The sequence below is a fragment of the Ochotona curzoniae genome, unplaced genomic scaffold (genome assembly GCF_017591425.1).
Source record: "Ochotona curzoniae isolate NIBS_2020 unplaced genomic scaffold, NIBS_Ocur_1.0 contig_4502, whole genome shotgun sequence".
Lineage (NCBI taxonomy): Eukaryota > Metazoa > Chordata > Mammalia > Lagomorpha > Ochotonidae > Ochotona > Ochotona curzoniae.
In genome coordinates this window covers 944212-959297 of record NW_024466308.1, presented here as the reverse complement: position 1 = coordinate 959297, position 15086 = coordinate 944212, and the positions used below count along the sequence as shown (strand labels likewise).

The following is a 15086-nucleotide window of genomic DNA, read 5'->3' as shown; positions in this document are numbered from 1 at the left end:
CTCACCCCTACACCACCACCCTCCAAAACCTCCAGCAGGGGGAGGGGGAGGCTGGAGAGAGACCAGGCCGCGACCCTCAGACCCAGAGGCTGTCTAGCCGCTCTCTGGGGCGGCTGGACCCTAACGACACCTGTTCCCCTTGCCCTGGCCGCTGCCCACCACTCACCCACCCGGCCACCCCCGACGTGAACAGCGTGCGCCCATGCGCACCCACGAAGCCCCCATCCCCCTAGAGGGAGGTCAGGTCCTACCCCACGGGGGAGGTGTGATAGTCGCAGCGCCTCACCTCATTTGCCCGAATTTTTGCGGAGCCCGTGGGGGGATTGTCCGGAACCCTAAGCCAGCCCTCAGTCCAGCATCCTACTCCGGGAGGTCATGGGTACGCCTCGACCCGGGGGTGGTACACCTCATCCCGCCTTGTACCCTGCAGACAGCTTCCCCGCACGGATAGATCAGGGCCATCACAGCCACCCCACCCCGCACCCCAAAACTCTGGGGACGCGTGTCCCTGCTCATGGACTCCTCAGCGGGCAGGTGTCTGGACCGCTTCAGCCATCCTCCCCCGGAAAGGCAGGCGCCTCTGGGCAGTCCTGTACCCTGGCGTGCTGCTGCCCTCCAAGAAGGGGGTGCCCCCTAGGAAGGAAGAAGGGGCAGGACAGCTCGCGTGTGGTGTCGGAGGTGAGGGGGGAGGGAGCCCTTGGAGCCCTCACCCCCATCTCTAAGCCTGTGCTTTCGGGGAACGCGGGGTGCAGGCCGGCGCGCGCGCGCTCGCTTCCACCTGCAGCGCCGTCGGGCGCCGGGAGCGAGGGGAGGCGGGGATGGGCCAGCGCGGCCAATGAGCGACGCCGGCGGTGGCCGCTGCGGCTATAAAGGGCTGGGGGCGGCGGCGGCGCGGCCCAGAGCGCGGAGCGCGCGGCGCGGGCCGGCGGGCGGGAGGGAGGGCGGGCGGGCCGGGCCGACGGCTGGAACACACCCGGGACTCGGACAGGCGGACCGAGGGGCGGCGGCGGCGGGCAGGACGTCGCGATCTCTGTCGCGAAGCGCCACTTCCCCGGGCCCCGCGGGGCCGCGCAGGGGGGAGGGGGCCGACCTCAGCCCCTTGCTCGCTCCGTCTCTGCATCCGTCCTCAGGCTACCCAGGGGCCCGGTCAGCAGCGCGCGCGTCCTCGGGCTCGGGCCAGGACCCGTCCTTGGCCTTCGAAGAAGAAGCCGCCGCCGCCGCCTTCCTCGTCGCCGCCACCATCACCATCATCACCATCATCACCACCTCCGCAGCGGCCGCATCCCAGGCCGCCGGGGGAAGAATCCAGGCGTGAGCATCGGGTGCCCCCCTCGGAGTGCACGACCCCAGGAGCCGCCCTCAACACGGACCGCGCCCGCCGGGCACACGAGAATGGTCACTGTAGGTATTCTCCTGTCGCCGAGGAGGAGGAGGAGGGAAACTGGGCGGGGAGGGGCTGGGTCCTGGATCCCGCGGAGATGCAGGAGGGGGGGTAGGACCAGGCCTAGGTAGGCCCTGGTGTGTATGATGATGCGAGGAAGCCGGGTGTGGGGGGGTAGGACCGTGCCTCCAGCCTGAGACTGGGCAGGGCGGGACCCAGAGTCCCAGGGGCGCTTACAGCCCGGCCGGAGAGGCCCTCGGGGACCAGGCTGTGATGGGGGCGGTTGGAGGTGGCGGTGGGGGGCGGGTAGGACGGCCGACTCCGGCGGGTGTCCTGGAGGCGGCATTGCCCCCTCTTCAGCAGGCCTGGGATACGGGGAGGTGGAGGATGTCTCCAGCATCCAGGCCTAGACCCCGCTGGGCCGCCCTAGCCAACGCGAGATGCTGGATGGAGCCCCGGTGCCCAGGCGTCCCCGGAGCTCTCGGTTGAGAGGGGGGAGGGAGGGGAGGACAGCGGGCAGCGGGTGGCGTCGGATGGCGCGTTCCGGAGGGGGGGGAAAGCGGACATCTCGTCCTCCGAAAGCCCGTCGACCTTGCGGCAAGCGGGGAGGGGAGGGGGCGCGCCCGGGAGGCCCCACGGGCCCTGCCGCCGCCGCCGCCGCGTCTCTTTGTTTCTCGGCGCTTCTTCGCGGGCCCGGGGAGCCTCGCGCGGGCGCCTCGGGCTGCGGGGAGGGAGAGGGGGAGGGGGAGAGGAGGGCCCCGCCGGCGGGGCGGGGTGGGGGTGGGGAGTCGGGCGGCTTCCCCCCCCCGTCCCCCTCTGTGCGCCCCCAAAACCGCACACACGCACACACGCGCGGGCGCGCTCCCGCCGTGAGATGCAAGAAGGGCTTGAAGCCGTCCTTCCCTCCCCCACCCCCTACAACCCCACCCCATCCCCGAGGAGAAGTCCCAGCGCCCCACCCCGCCGGGGCTCAGGGCCGCGGGGTGACCTTGAACGCGCCCCGCCGCCCGGCTTGCTTTTCAGCAGCCGCCGAGCTGGTCAGCTCCCGAGCGCGCCGCCCCGCCCTGCCGGGCCCCGCCCAGCGAGGCCCCCCGAGGGCCCGGCCTCGCCCCGGAGCCAGCGGGCACGGCGGGCCAGCCCCCGGGGCGGCTCCCCCGGTGGTGCCGGGGCGCCCGGGGAGGGGCCGGCCCGGCGCTGGCCCCACCCCATCCCAGCCGCGCGCGACTCCCCGCTCCCTGCGCCGTCGCGCGTCCTTTGTTCCCCGCGTCCTCCGGGCTTCCCGGCTGCCGCTCCGCGTGTGCGCCTTGGTGCCTCTGCTCCCTCTAACCCGGGGCTCAGCAGCACAGTGGGTGGGTGGGGTGAGTCGGGGAGGAAGAGTGGGGAGGATGCGTGGTACACTGCTGTGCTTTCCTGGCACCCGCGACCCGCCCACCTGACCCAAACAAGCCTGCTGTGTGACCTCAGGCCAGCCGCTTGCCCTCTCTGAGCCTGTGGCTGCCTGTTCAGCCAGGCCTGTCCTCCCAGTTCTTCCCAACTGTTCCCTTCCTATCCAAAAAAAAAAAAAGAAGAGGACCCTTTCCCCCTTCCCTCCCCTCCCCCCAGTGCACAAAGGGGAGGAGGGTGTGGCCAGAGGCCACGCGAGGTCCTGGAGGCCTGGGGACTCTGCTGGGTGGGGCAGAGGGAGGAGGGCCCAGCAGTGGTCTGCTGCTCCATGGGCACCACGTGGTGGCCCAGCCTCACCAGGCGTAGCCACTCAATGCTCTATTGTGGCCAGGGGCCCAGCATCTGTTGGGTTGCCAGCTGGGGGCCTTGGTCGGGAGGGGGATGGTGGTGGTCCGAACACGCCGAGACGTTTGCAGAGGAAGCGGCTGCAGGTGCAGGGAGAGCGGGATGCTCGTGCGCGCACACGCATGTGTGTGACGGTGGAAAGGATCCATTAGGGCAGGGAGGGAGAGAGGAGGGGAGACTCCGGTCCCCCGGGCTGGGGAGAGGCCCTGGCCTTCTGGCTTCTGCCTTTCTCTTTAACGGTTGGCACGCAGGGAGATGTGCACTGGTTCACTCCTCCAATTCTCAAGGGATGCACCGGGCTGGGGCTGGGCCAGGAGCCAGCGCTCCATCCGGGTCTCCCACCTGGGACATCTCCCACTGCCTTCCGGGGAGCTGGATGGAAAGTGGAGCAGCCAGGATCCGACACCCCACCCCGGGTTCTGATGCACTAGGCCTCCTCTGCATCTAACTGACCCATCCCACCATGCTCAGGGCAGGTCCTGCAGGTGCCTTGGGTGGCTGGCTGGCCCCATCCGCTAGTGCCCGTTTATTTCTGGCTGGAGCAGGGTGGGTGTGGTCGCTGCCGATCTGATCTGATCTCCATTAGCGGCTCAGCCGGCTCAGCGGAGAAAGAAACTGGCTGTGTTAAGCCAGGGCACAGATGGGAGGGGGAAGGGGGGGGTGGAGCCTCAACAAGTGTGCTGGAAGGGTACAGTGTAGCACGTTGAGCTTCTGCCTGTGGCGCCAGCATCCTGTACGGGGGCAGGTTCAAGGCCTGGTCACTCCACCTGCGGTCCAGCTCCTGGCTAATGTGTCCGGGAAAGCTGCAGAGGGTGGCCAGCACCCACGTGGGGGAGGAGTGGAAGAGAAGAGAGACAGAGCTTCCCAAAGAGGGCCGGGGCCAGGGTCCACCCAGGAGCTCTATCTTGTTCTGCGAAAGTTTACGTGGGCCCAAACACTTGGCATCCAGAGCTGCTTTCCTCGGCACGTTAGCAGGGAGCTGGGTGCCAAGGGGGGACTTATACAGATGCCTGTGTGGCAGGCGGAGGGGGACCAGGACCAGCAGACTCTAGGGTCCCTCAGACCAAGATTGAAATGCCAACTCCCCCGGCTGTCACCCTGAGCCTAGCTCTAGAACCTGAGAAAAGGAGCTGGCAGCACCCAGCAGGTGCACATGGCTGTGTGGCCACCACTGAACACTGCGCATGCTCGTGCGTGGTACCCGGGAGGGTGCTGGTGGGTTGCGGGGAGATGGAAGCATGGACAGACTCTGCCAATAGAATGCGTTCGCTGGTTCGCTAGTTTGTTTTGGAAAAGCGTTGAGAGACAAAGGAGAAAAGGCTCTCCCTCCCGCTGCGCCACTCCCAGAAGGCCGGCAACGGCTGAAGGTGGGCACCCCAGAATGCCAGCTGGCTGTTCCAGATAGCTGGTGGTGACACATGTGCACCAGCAGCCGCCTGCTGTCTCCCAGGGTGAACAGAAACGCTGCCCTGGCCGGCGAGGCCGGGCCTTGACCTCGGCACTCCCAGGGGGCCCACGGGTGTTCCACACACCGTCCCCAGAGCTCTGCCCTCACAGGCGTGGGCTTCAAGGCCGAGGCGCCCGGCGCAGCACAGACCCAGAGCTGCGCTGCTCGGATCGTCCGCGAGGCGAATGGACAGTATGGGTTCCAAAAACTGATGCACAGATTTCATATTGGATTTGCAGCAGAATACACCTATAAAAACAAAAAGTTATTTTGATTGGAAAGGCAGATTTACAGATAAAGGTGAGACAGAAAGACAATCCGTTCACTGGTTCACGCCCCAAGTGGCCACTACAGTCAGAACTGAGCCGATCTGAAGCCAGGAAAGAGGAGCCTCCTCCAGGTCTCCCAACGGGTGCAGGGTCCCCAGGCTGTGGGCCGTCCTCCACTGCTTTCCCAGGCCACAGGCAGGGAGCTGGGTGGGAGGCGGGGCTGTGGGGACGTGAATCAGTTGTCCCTATGGGATCCCGGGCACATTCAAGGCGAGGGTTGAGCCACTGAGCCATCGGCTGAGCCCCTTGCAGAAACATCTTGTTTTCTCTAGAAAATGTTTAAAAGAGACGGGGAGAGACAGAGACCTGGCTGCTGGTTAACTTCCCAAATGGCTTCAGCAATCAGGGCTGAACTGGGAGCTGGGACCGTCATCCAGGTCTCCCCCGTGGGGGACAGGGGGCCAGCCGCCTGGCTAAGGTCGCCCGCTTTCCCGGGTGCTTTTGCAGTGAGCCGGCTCAGAAGTGGAGCCACTGGCCTCCCGTGGATGCTGCGAGACAAGGGTGGCAGCTTAGTTTGTGACTCGGTAACACCAGTCCCAACACGTGCAAAGCTTTAGTTCTAAGAGCAGCGGGCAGAGCTGCGTGCACGCCCGGTGAGCCAGGACATTCCGCCAGCCAACGCCCGCAGGCGGCCAGGGCTGGGCCGATCGGGAGCTTAGAACTCCATCCCGGCTCCCACGTGCATGGCAGGGCCCCCGCTGGCACTCGGGCCGTCTTCCACCGGCTTTCCAAGTGCATCAGCAGGGCGCTGGATCGGAAGTGGAGGATTTTGGAGTTTTCCTCACAGAGGCTCAAAAATGGGGCAGGGCCACCTCCGGGGGCACTGGGCACATTGGTGAGAGGCCACTGGGCAGCAAAAATCTCCGATCTCTCACACACCACCATTCATGTTAACCAGCATCTCTGACTTATCAAATATTGACTATGTCTGCTGCTTCCACGCGTTTGACAAGATGAGAGGAGAGACGCCCTGCCCGGCTTCCCTGGGTGCCCAGCGCATGGGCGCTGTTGGCTGTGCAGCTGGTGGACCGTGCAGGGCAGGGTCTGAGCATGCCCATGGCAGCCGTGGCTAGCTGCTTCCCGAAGGTTCCCAGCTGCAGCTCCCTGCAGCTCCCGCCCTGGCCCCGGGCCAGGGCATGTCTGATTTAGAAATTGCTACAAAGTAGCTCTGAGGTCAGGGTGGCTCAGGAGGAATATCTGCAGACACAGACAGGGCTGTCAGCGCTGAGGTTCGCTGAGGTTCGCGGCAGACATAAATAATGCATCAGGGAAAAACAAGGAGCGTGCGTGCGCCTCCTCTGTCCCGCCCTGGCTCCGCGGAGAAACAGTGGGGAGGTTTTAGAAACGCTGCTTCACTTCTGCCTCCGAGCTGGACGGCTGTTTACCAGCTGCTGGTTAAGCCGGCTCTGGCATGGACAGTGCGTGGCACCCAGCGTCTGGCACCCACGGGTGGCCCATATTGAGGACACGTGTGGTGTCACTTGGATAGGCAGACGTGGCCTTTGTCGTATGTCACCGGTGCTGGGATGCCCGCCCGCCGGCTGCATCACGACAGACATGGCTGATCCATCACTGTAGTTGGTTTCTGCCATTGTTGGGTCCTTCGTTTCTAAGAAGACCTGACGAATCCATCTAAGTGTGCTTGCTTCCACGCGCTGTGCCCGGGACAGACCACAGCAGTCAGTAGGGGCAGGCGTTTGGGGGTACGCACACATCCCGTAGGAGAGCGCGTGGGTTCCACCCCCAGCTTCCTGCTGGAGCACACCCTGGGAGACAAAAGGTGACCGCTCACCCAAGTGGGAGACCCTGTAGGAATTCTGTTCTGAGTCGGGTCTGGCCCAGCCCTGGCTGCTGTAGGAGTCTGGAGGGTGAACCAGCAATTAGGAGGTGCAGCTGTGTCTCTGACTTCAAAATAAAATGAACCTTACACATGCCAGGACCCGGTTCATATCCCAGCTGCTCCCTGCCTGTGGCCCGGGAAAGCAGTGGAGGACAGCCCACAGCCTGGGGACCCTGCACCCACGTGGGAGACCTGGAGGAGGCTCCTGGCTCCTGGCTTTGGATCAGCTCAGCTCTGGCCGTTGTGGCCACTTGGGGAGTGTATCGGGGGTTGGAAGATTTCTTTCTGACACTCTGGCTGTAAATCTGCTTTTCCAATAAAACATAAATATTTAAAAAGAGTTTATTGTTATAATTTTCGAGGTTCTATTTCGTTGAAATCAGGCAGAATGACAGACTCAGATCTTCCGTTCCCTGGCTCACTCCCCAGGGCAGCCAAGAGTTTCATCCTGGCCGGCCGCCGTGAGCCCCTTCTTGTTCAAGCCACTGTAAGAGTAATCAGTGGGTTCCAGGCATCCCTCACTGGGTGGGCCACCTTCTTTCCCTGGCTGGATTCAAGTCCTGATTCCGCTGATTGCTGCTGCCCCACCTCCCGGGTCCCTGCCACCATGGGGGAGACCCGGACGGAGTGCCCTGTGTGGGGCTCACCCCGCCTGCCTTTGGGGGTTCACCCAGTGCTTTCTCACCATCTCAGACATCAAGAAATGGAAAATTGAGGCAGACGTTTCTGGGGCTCGAGTGGCAGCCCAGCTCTCCACTTAGGCACCTGGAAGGTGGCAGGTGTTCGCCTCCAAAACTTTTTGTTTTAAAGATTTTATTTATTTTTCATTGAAAAGTCAGATATACATACAGGAGGAGAGACAGAGAAAAAGGATCTTCCATCCACTGGCTCACTCCCCTAGTGGCTGCAACAGCTGGAGCTGAGCCCATCCCAAGCCAGGAGCCAGGAGCCTCTTCCAGGTCTCCTACGCGGGTGCAGGTCTCCAGGCTTTGGGTCGTCCTCCACTGCTTTCCCAGGCCACAGGCAGGGAGCCGGGTGGGAAGTGGGACAGCCGGGATTAGAACTAGCTCCCATATGGGATCCTGTGCTTGCGAGGGGAAGATTCAGCCACTGAGCCTTCACACCGAGTCAATCTTTTTCTTTTCTTTAAGCAAGGTGTTAATGTCCCCTCCCGCGAGGCCCGGCATGCCCCCGATGCAGGGACTGGTGGTGAGCGGGGGCGTCCTGTTGTCTCCTCAGCAGATACTGGGGGCCATGGAGTCTCAGGTGGGGGGGGGCCCGGCCGGGCCGGCCCTGCCCAACGGGCCACTCCTGGGCACCAACGGGGCCACTGATGACAGCAAGACCAACCTCATCGTCAATTACCTGCCCCAGAACATGACCCAGGACGAGTTCAAGAGCCTCTTCGGCAGCATAGGGGACATCGAGTCCTGCAAGCTGGTCCGGGACAAGATCACAGGTGTGGGGGCTGGCGGCGGGCAGGGGTGGGGCGGGGGTGGCGGCGGGCAGGGGTGGGGCGGGGCTGGCAGGGTCAGGAATAGGGGCTTGGCAGCCAGGGGTTGGGGAGAGGTGGGACTGGCTGGCAGGGGTCAGGGGCCAGGGAGAGGGGCTGGCAGGTGTGGAGGCTTGCCTGAGTTGGGACTGGAGGTAGGAGGTAGGAGGGATGGGTGGGGGTGGCTCAGGGAAGCGGAGAACCCGAGGTGGTGGGCTGGGGTCACCTCCCCCCCAGACAAAGAAGATGGCAGCCCACGAGAGCCACCGGCTTGAGTCATCATTGGTGGATCTCCCCGTTGCCCCCCACGCCTCCGCAGGGCAGAGCCTGGGCTACGGGTTCGTGAACTACTCGGACCCCAGCGACGCAGACAAAGCCATCAACACCCTCAACGGCCTCAAGCTGCAGACCAAAACCATCAAGGTCAGGGTCTCCGTCCCCACCGCCATCCTTCGCCCCCCACATCTCCCCAGGACTGCAGGAAGGGGAGTAGGGCCCGCCTTGCCTTGCCCTGAGGCCCGGGGGAGGCTGCCAGGCCCTGAGCTGGGACCCAGGAAGGGGGCCTTTTCTGTCCCCTCCTTTGTCCTGGAAATGGGGTGGGGGTGGGTGGCGGTCCATCTGCCATCTGGACCCTTCTCTGGGGGTGGGAGGGTCGGGATGAAGGGCCGCCCCTCCCCCTGGCCTCTCCCCCTTTCCCCGCTGCAGCTGGGATCAGGGTTGTCCCTGGGGTGGGGGGTGTGGGGGCATCACCATGGAAACGCCCCTCTGTAGGTTTGCCCCTCTGGGTATTTGGGCTCCGCCCTGGAAATCTCCTCCTGGAGCCTCCCCTCCTCCCACCAGGTCAGCACAGGCTTTGATGGGGCGGAATGGGGCCCTGACCTGCCGCCCCCTCTGCGTTCAGAGAAGCCCACCGGGGTCTGGCAGGGGCAGCCCCTAGAGACGGGCCGGAAGTGACTGTGTGGGTGGGCCTGGCTGTCCCCACAGGGTGGGTGCTCTGGGTGACGCCGGGGCCCTGAGGGCGCGTCGGGCAGTCGCGTGCGGGGTGTTGGGTGCGTGAGACCCGAGTCCCCCTGCCCCTGGCTGCCCTGTGTGACCCTGGTTGTGGCTGTGGGCCCCTTTCTGGTCTCATTGCCATGGCCACGGGCAGCATGGTGTGGCCTCGTGGGCATATCTGTGTTTCTGCCTCTGTGTGTGTGTGTGACTGTCCTGTGTGTGTGTGTGACTGTCCTGTGTGTGTGTGTGTGTGACTGTCCTGTGTGTGTGTGTGACTGTCCTGTGTGTGTGTGTGTGTGTGTGTGTGTGTGTGTGTGACCTGTGTGGTGGGCACAGCCCTTCAGGATTCCAGTGTGAGGGTTCCAGAAGGATTGATTTCTCACTTGATTCGAGACCCCAGAACGCTTTCTGGTCTCACCCTCATATAGTCCTTGAGGAAGACAGAAGCTATATGGCATGGGGTTGTGGTTTTCTTTTTTTTTAAAAGATTTATTTTTATTATTTTTTCATTGGAAAGGCAGATATACAGAGAGAGGAGAGACAGAGAGGAAGATCTTCCATCCGATGATTCACTCCCCAAGTGAGCGCAACGGGCCGATACTATGCCGATCCGAAGCCAGGAGCCTCTTCCGGGTCTCCCACGCGGGTGCAGGTTCCCAAAGCTTTGGGCCGTCCTCAACTGCTTTCCCAGGCCACAGGCAGGGAGCTGGAAGGGAAGTGGGGCTGCCGGGATTAGAACCGGCGCCCATATGGGATCCCGGGCGTGCAAGGCGAGGACCTTTAACCACTTGCGCCACCGTGCCGGGCCCGGGTTGTGGTTTTCTAAATGAATGTTAGAGGGCCCGGCACGGGAGCCTAGTGGTTAAAGTCCTCACCTTGCAAGCGCCAGGATTCCATAGGGACAACTGATTCATGTCCCAATAGCCCTGCTTCCCACCCAGCTCCCTGCCTGTGGCCTGGGAGAGCAGTGGAGGACGGCCCAAAGCCTTGGGACCCTATGGGAGACCCAGGAGAGGCTCCTGGCTCCTGGCTTCAAATTGGCTCAGCTCTGGCTGTTGTGGCCACTTGGGGAGTGAACCATGGATGGAAGATCTTCCTCTCTGTCTCTCTTCCTCTCTGTATATCTGACTTTACAATTAAAAAAAAAATCTTTTAGAAAATGAATATTAGAGAAAGAACAGCATTTTGCCTGTTTGTCTTAAAAAAAAAATTTCTACTCTGAGTGGCGGCCATGGAGATCTTCCATCCGCTGGTTCACTCTGTGGAGAGCCAGAGCAGCAGGGCTGGGCCAAGCAGGTGCGGGAGCTGTGTGGGGTCTCCCCTGGGTGGGTGCGTGGGGTCTCCCCCTGGGTGGGAGCTGCGTGGGGTCTCCCCCGGGGTGTAGGGGCCTGAGCAGGGAGCTGTGTCGGAAGTGCTAGCCGTGACCGTGACCTGGGCCCCTCCTGCCACACGCAGTCCAGCTGCAGTGTGCTGTGCTGTGGCTCAGGACGCTCAACTCTCAGATACAGATCGGATAATTGTCGCACAAGTGGCAAAGCTCTCAGCTGAGAGAAGCCTTTGAGAAAGTGCTGGGCGGTGGGGGTTGGGGAAGGAAGAGGGAGAAGCAGGAAGGGGCGGTGGAGTGGGCCGGGCAGAGCGAGGCAGGGTCTAGTTGGTCCTGATGGTGGGAGCCCACTGGGCTAGTGGGGTTGGCTGTGGGTTGGAGGTGGGTAAGAAAAGACAGCTTCCCCCAAAGTGGGCTTGAGCACAGCAAGATGGGGGAGCCTGAGCCCAGAACTGCCCTCCGCTGAGCTGGCACTCTGGGGGGTGTCAGGAGCATCAGGGGAGGGAAGGGACCAATATCCTAGAGCCCACCCCTTCCCAAAAGACGAGCGGCCGGGGGTGTCCTCCAAGTCCCACCCCCACCGCAGGGAGGCGTCCGATCGTCCATGGCCCCCATCCTCCCCGGCACGCAGGTTGCGTGGGCCGTCTGACACCTCGGCCTCCCCCGCCCCTAGGTATCCTATGCCAGGCCCAGCTCAGCCTCCATCCGGGACGCGAACCTGTATGTCAGCGGGCTGCCCAAGGCCATGAGCCAGAAGGACATGGAGCAGCTCTTCTCCCAGTACGGCCGTATCATCACCTCCCGCATCCTGGTGGACCAGGTCACAGGTCAGCCAGCCCGGCCCGGCGGGGGTGCGGGGAGAGCCACCCGCCCGGCACCCACCCGGCGGGCTCACCGACCCCCCACGCCGCTGGCAGGTGTCTCCCGGGGCGTGGGCTTCATCCGCTTTGACAAGAGGATCGAGGCCGAGGAGGCCATCAAGGGGCTGAACGGGCAGAAGCCACTGGGCGCGGCCGAGCCCATCACGGTCAAGTTCGCCAACAACCCGAGCCAGAAGACGGGGCAGGCCCTGCTCACCCACCTGTACCAGTCATCGGCCCGACGCTACGCCGGCCCCCTGCACCACCAGACACAGCGCTTCCGGTGGGTCCCGCTGCACCCCTCTGCACCCACCCCTACCCCTTCATCCACCCACCCCTACCCCTTCATCCACCCACCCCTTCATCCACCCCTACCCCTCCACCCACCCCTACCCCTTCATCCACCCCTACCCCTTCATCCACCCCTACCCCTTCATCCACCCCTACCCCTCCACCCACCCCTACCCCTTCATCCACCCACCCCTACCCCTTCATCCACCCACCCCTTCATCCACCCCTACCCCTTCATCGACCCACCCCTACCCCTTCATCCACCCACCCCTTCATCCACCCCTACCCCTTCATCCACCCACCCCTACCCCTTCATCCACCCCTACCCCTCCACCCACCCCTACCCCTTCATCCACCCACCCCTACCCCTTCATCTACCCACCCCTACCCCTTCATCCACCCCTACCCCTTCATCCATCCACCCCTACCCCTTCATCCACCCACCCCTACCCCTCCATCCACCCACCCCTACCCCTTCATCCACCCCTACCCCTCCACCCCTACCCCTTCATCCACCCACCCCTACCCCTCCATCCACCCCTACCCCTTCATCCACCCCTACCCCTTCATCCACCCACCCCTACCCCTCCACCCACCCCTACCCCTCCACCCACCCCTACCCCTTCATCCACCCACCCCTACCCCTTCATCCACCCCTACCCCTTCATCCACCCCTACCCCTTCATCCACCCCTACCCCTTCATCGACCCACCCCTACCCCTTCATCCACCCCCACCCCTTCATCCACCCCTACCCCTTCATCCACCCCTACCCCTTCATCCACCCCTACCCCTTCATCCACCCCTACCCCTTCATCCACCCACGCCTACCCCTCCACCCACCCCTACCCCTTCATCCACCCACCCCTACCCCTTCATCCACCCACCCCTACCCCTTCATCCACCCCTACCCCTTCATCCACCCCTACCCCTTCATCCCCACCCCCCGCCTGGGAACCGGCTGGGAGGGGGAGGAGGAGGCCCTGGGCCAGAAAGGGCTGTGGCTGGGCAGGCGAGGCGGGCCCTTGACGGATCGCTGCTCCGTGCCAGGCCGTGTCCAGCCGGGCAGGGAGCCGGGCAGGGGCTGGCTGGCAGGCGGGCGGGGGTGGGGCTGTGCCGGCTGGGGGCGGGGAGCACAGGCTGCTGGCTGGGGGGTGGTGGGGCAGTGGATGTGGCCACCGCTGACCAGGACGGGGGCGGCCCCCTCACTTCTGCTCTAACAGGCTGGACAATCTTCTCAACATGGCGTACGGGGTCAAGAGGTAACACTGCGCCGCGCTCTGCCCCGTCCCTGCCCGCTCCCCCCGAGCTGTGTCTGCCTGTGTCCTCTGTGAAGGGGGGAGGTGGGAGCTTGGCCTCCAGCAGACTCGGGTCCCACCCTGGGGTGAAGGCATGTCTGCTGGGGGGTTGGAAGATCGAGGGCTGCAGCCCCACCCCGTGTCAGCCCCGCCCGTAGATCAGCAAGGACACGAAGCCCCCCGTCCCTCCCCCACAGTCCTACCCACTTCCTCCACCTCCTCCGAGGCCCGTGTGGGTTGCGCGTGGAGTGGCGGGCACTTGGCCAGGGGCGTGGTGGGCGGAGGCTGCCGGCCACTCGAGGACGTGGGGGTGTTGTCACTTCATGCACAGGCCAACGAGCAGAGGTCAGATCCGTGTCAGGCAGCGGACGGATGGGACCCCGCAGACTTGGGGCCCCCAGCAGCCAGCGCCCCACTGGGTGACACGAGAGGGGTCGCCAGCAGCCAGCGCCCCACTGGGTGACACGAGAGGGGTCGCCAGCACACTTTGGGGGAATAGACATCTTGAGACACTGATTCCTTCACGCCACAGGCCTGTCCCCTGGAGGGCTGGCTGAGCGCAGGGCTGGGGACATGGGTGCAAGTGGGGGGACACGGAACAGCCCCCTGCTGCTGGAGCATGTCTGGTGTCTCCCCTCTGCCTACACACACACCTGCGCAGTTACCCTTGTCCAGCTCTGTCAACATCTCAACAGTTTTGTATTTCTTCATCTGACTGGAAGGGCAGGGAGAGAGCTGTTTCCCGGGCGGGCTCGGAGGCGTGCGGGGGGTCAGGGCAGAGCCCGCGTGACCCCCAAGGTAGTCCTCTGTCGCTCATCGCCAGGTTCTCCCCGATCGCCATCGACGGCATGAGCGGCCTGGCGGGCGTGGGCCTGTCGGGGGGCGCGGCGGGCGCCGGCTGGTGCATCTTCGTGTACAACCTGTCGCCCGAGGCCGACGAGAGCGTGCTGTGGCAGCTGTTCGGGCCCTTCGGGGCGGTGACCAACGTCAAGGTGATCCGTGACTTCAGCACCAACAAGTGCAAGGGCTTCGGTTTCGTCACCATGACCAACTACGACGAGGCGGCCATGGCCATCGCCAGCCTCAACGGCTACCGCCTGGGCGAGCGCGTGCTGCAGGTGTCCTTCAAGACCAGCAAGCAGCACAAGGCCTGAGCCGCCGGCAGCCGAGAGAGGAGGGGCGGGGAGCCGGCCAGGCAGACCCGGACGGACGGAGGCTGCCGCGACGGCCGCCGTGGCCCTGCAGAAGCCCCAGGGTGAGCACGCGGTGCGGGGAACGGGCACGCCCAGGGTCCCCCCGCACCTGTCCCCTCCTCCCCAGGCCACACACTCCAGCTCTCCACTTGTTTGGGCTTCATACAAAGGTTTGTTTTTTGTTTTGTTTTGTTTTGGGCTAAAAAAAAAAAAAAGAAAGCAAGGAACTGCCCCTAACCCCACCGCCCACAGCACTGTCCCTTCCACATCTGGTGGGGTGCCCCCTGCTTTGCCCAGGCCTCCCCCCACAGCTAGGTGGGCCAGAAGGGGGGTGGGGAGGGAGGGAGGAGGGTGTGTGTGTGTGTGTGTGTGTGTGTGCTGGAACAGGTTTAAAAATCCCCAACAAAAACGAAATGTGAGGAGCTTGGGCACCTAGACACACACACACACGCACCCACACGCCCCAGACCCTCCCTCCCACCCCCGGGATGGAGCCCCTCGGTGGAATGCGAGGAGCATCGGGCAGGTGGGGGCTGAAGCAGAAACAAAATGAAAAAAAGGGGGGGTGGTGGGTGGGGGAGAAAAACTCTATTTTTGTAAAAAGGGTTAAGGACCTCATGGAGAATTTTTACTGGGGATTCTTGAACTTGAAAAAAAAAACCACAGAAAAAACTATTTTGGCAGGTTCATGTTTACCAACTTTTTGGGGGGGTGGGCGAGGCAGGGGGCACAGGCTGGGCGTCCACAGGGCCACATGTCCACTTACACCACAGGCATGGACATACCCACGCGAGACACGCCCCACAGGACAGGTGCAGGGGGCAGCAGGGGGTCGAACCCAGAGAACCGCC

The 15086-nt window shown here is 63.7% G+C and overlaps 1 protein-coding gene across 2 annotated transcripts; it reads left to right on the top strand.

Moving 5' to 3' along the window:
- The first annotated feature begins 1263 nt into the window (after positions 1 to 1263).
- ELAVL3 (ELAV like RNA binding protein 3) lies at positions 1264 to 14198 on the top strand. Of its 2 annotated transcripts, none has more exons than XM_040986360.1 (7): positions 1264 to 1401; positions 8025 to 8244; positions 8597 to 8700; positions 11268 to 11421; positions 11512 to 11737; positions 12968 to 13006; positions 13845 to 14198. In XM_040986360.1, the coding sequence occupies exons 1-7, from the start codon at positions 1393 to 1395 to the stop codon at positions 14194 to 14196; spliced, it is 1104 nt and encodes a 367-aa protein (XP_040842294.1). In that variant the 5' UTR covers positions 1264 to 1392; the 3' UTR covers positions 14197 to 14198. The 2 variants fall into 2 exon arrangements, with proteins under 2 accessions (XP_040842294.1, XP_040842295.1); XM_040986361.1 differs by having other exon boundaries at positions 1393 to 1401; positions 13866 to 14196.
- The last annotated feature ends 888 nt before the right edge of the window (positions 14199 to 15086 follow it).

Bases quoted from the DNA above. Each gene is read 5' to 3' on its own strand.
- ELAVL3 (XM_040986360.1), top strand. The intron at 11,738-12,967 runs GTGGGTCCCGCT...CTGCTCTAACAG, and splicing joins CACCAGACACAGCGCTTCCG to GCTGGACAATCTTCTCAACA. The intron at 13,007-13,844 runs GTAACACTGCGC...CCCCCAAGGTAG, and splicing joins ATGGCGTACGGGGTCAAGAG to TCCTCTGTCGCTCATCGCCA.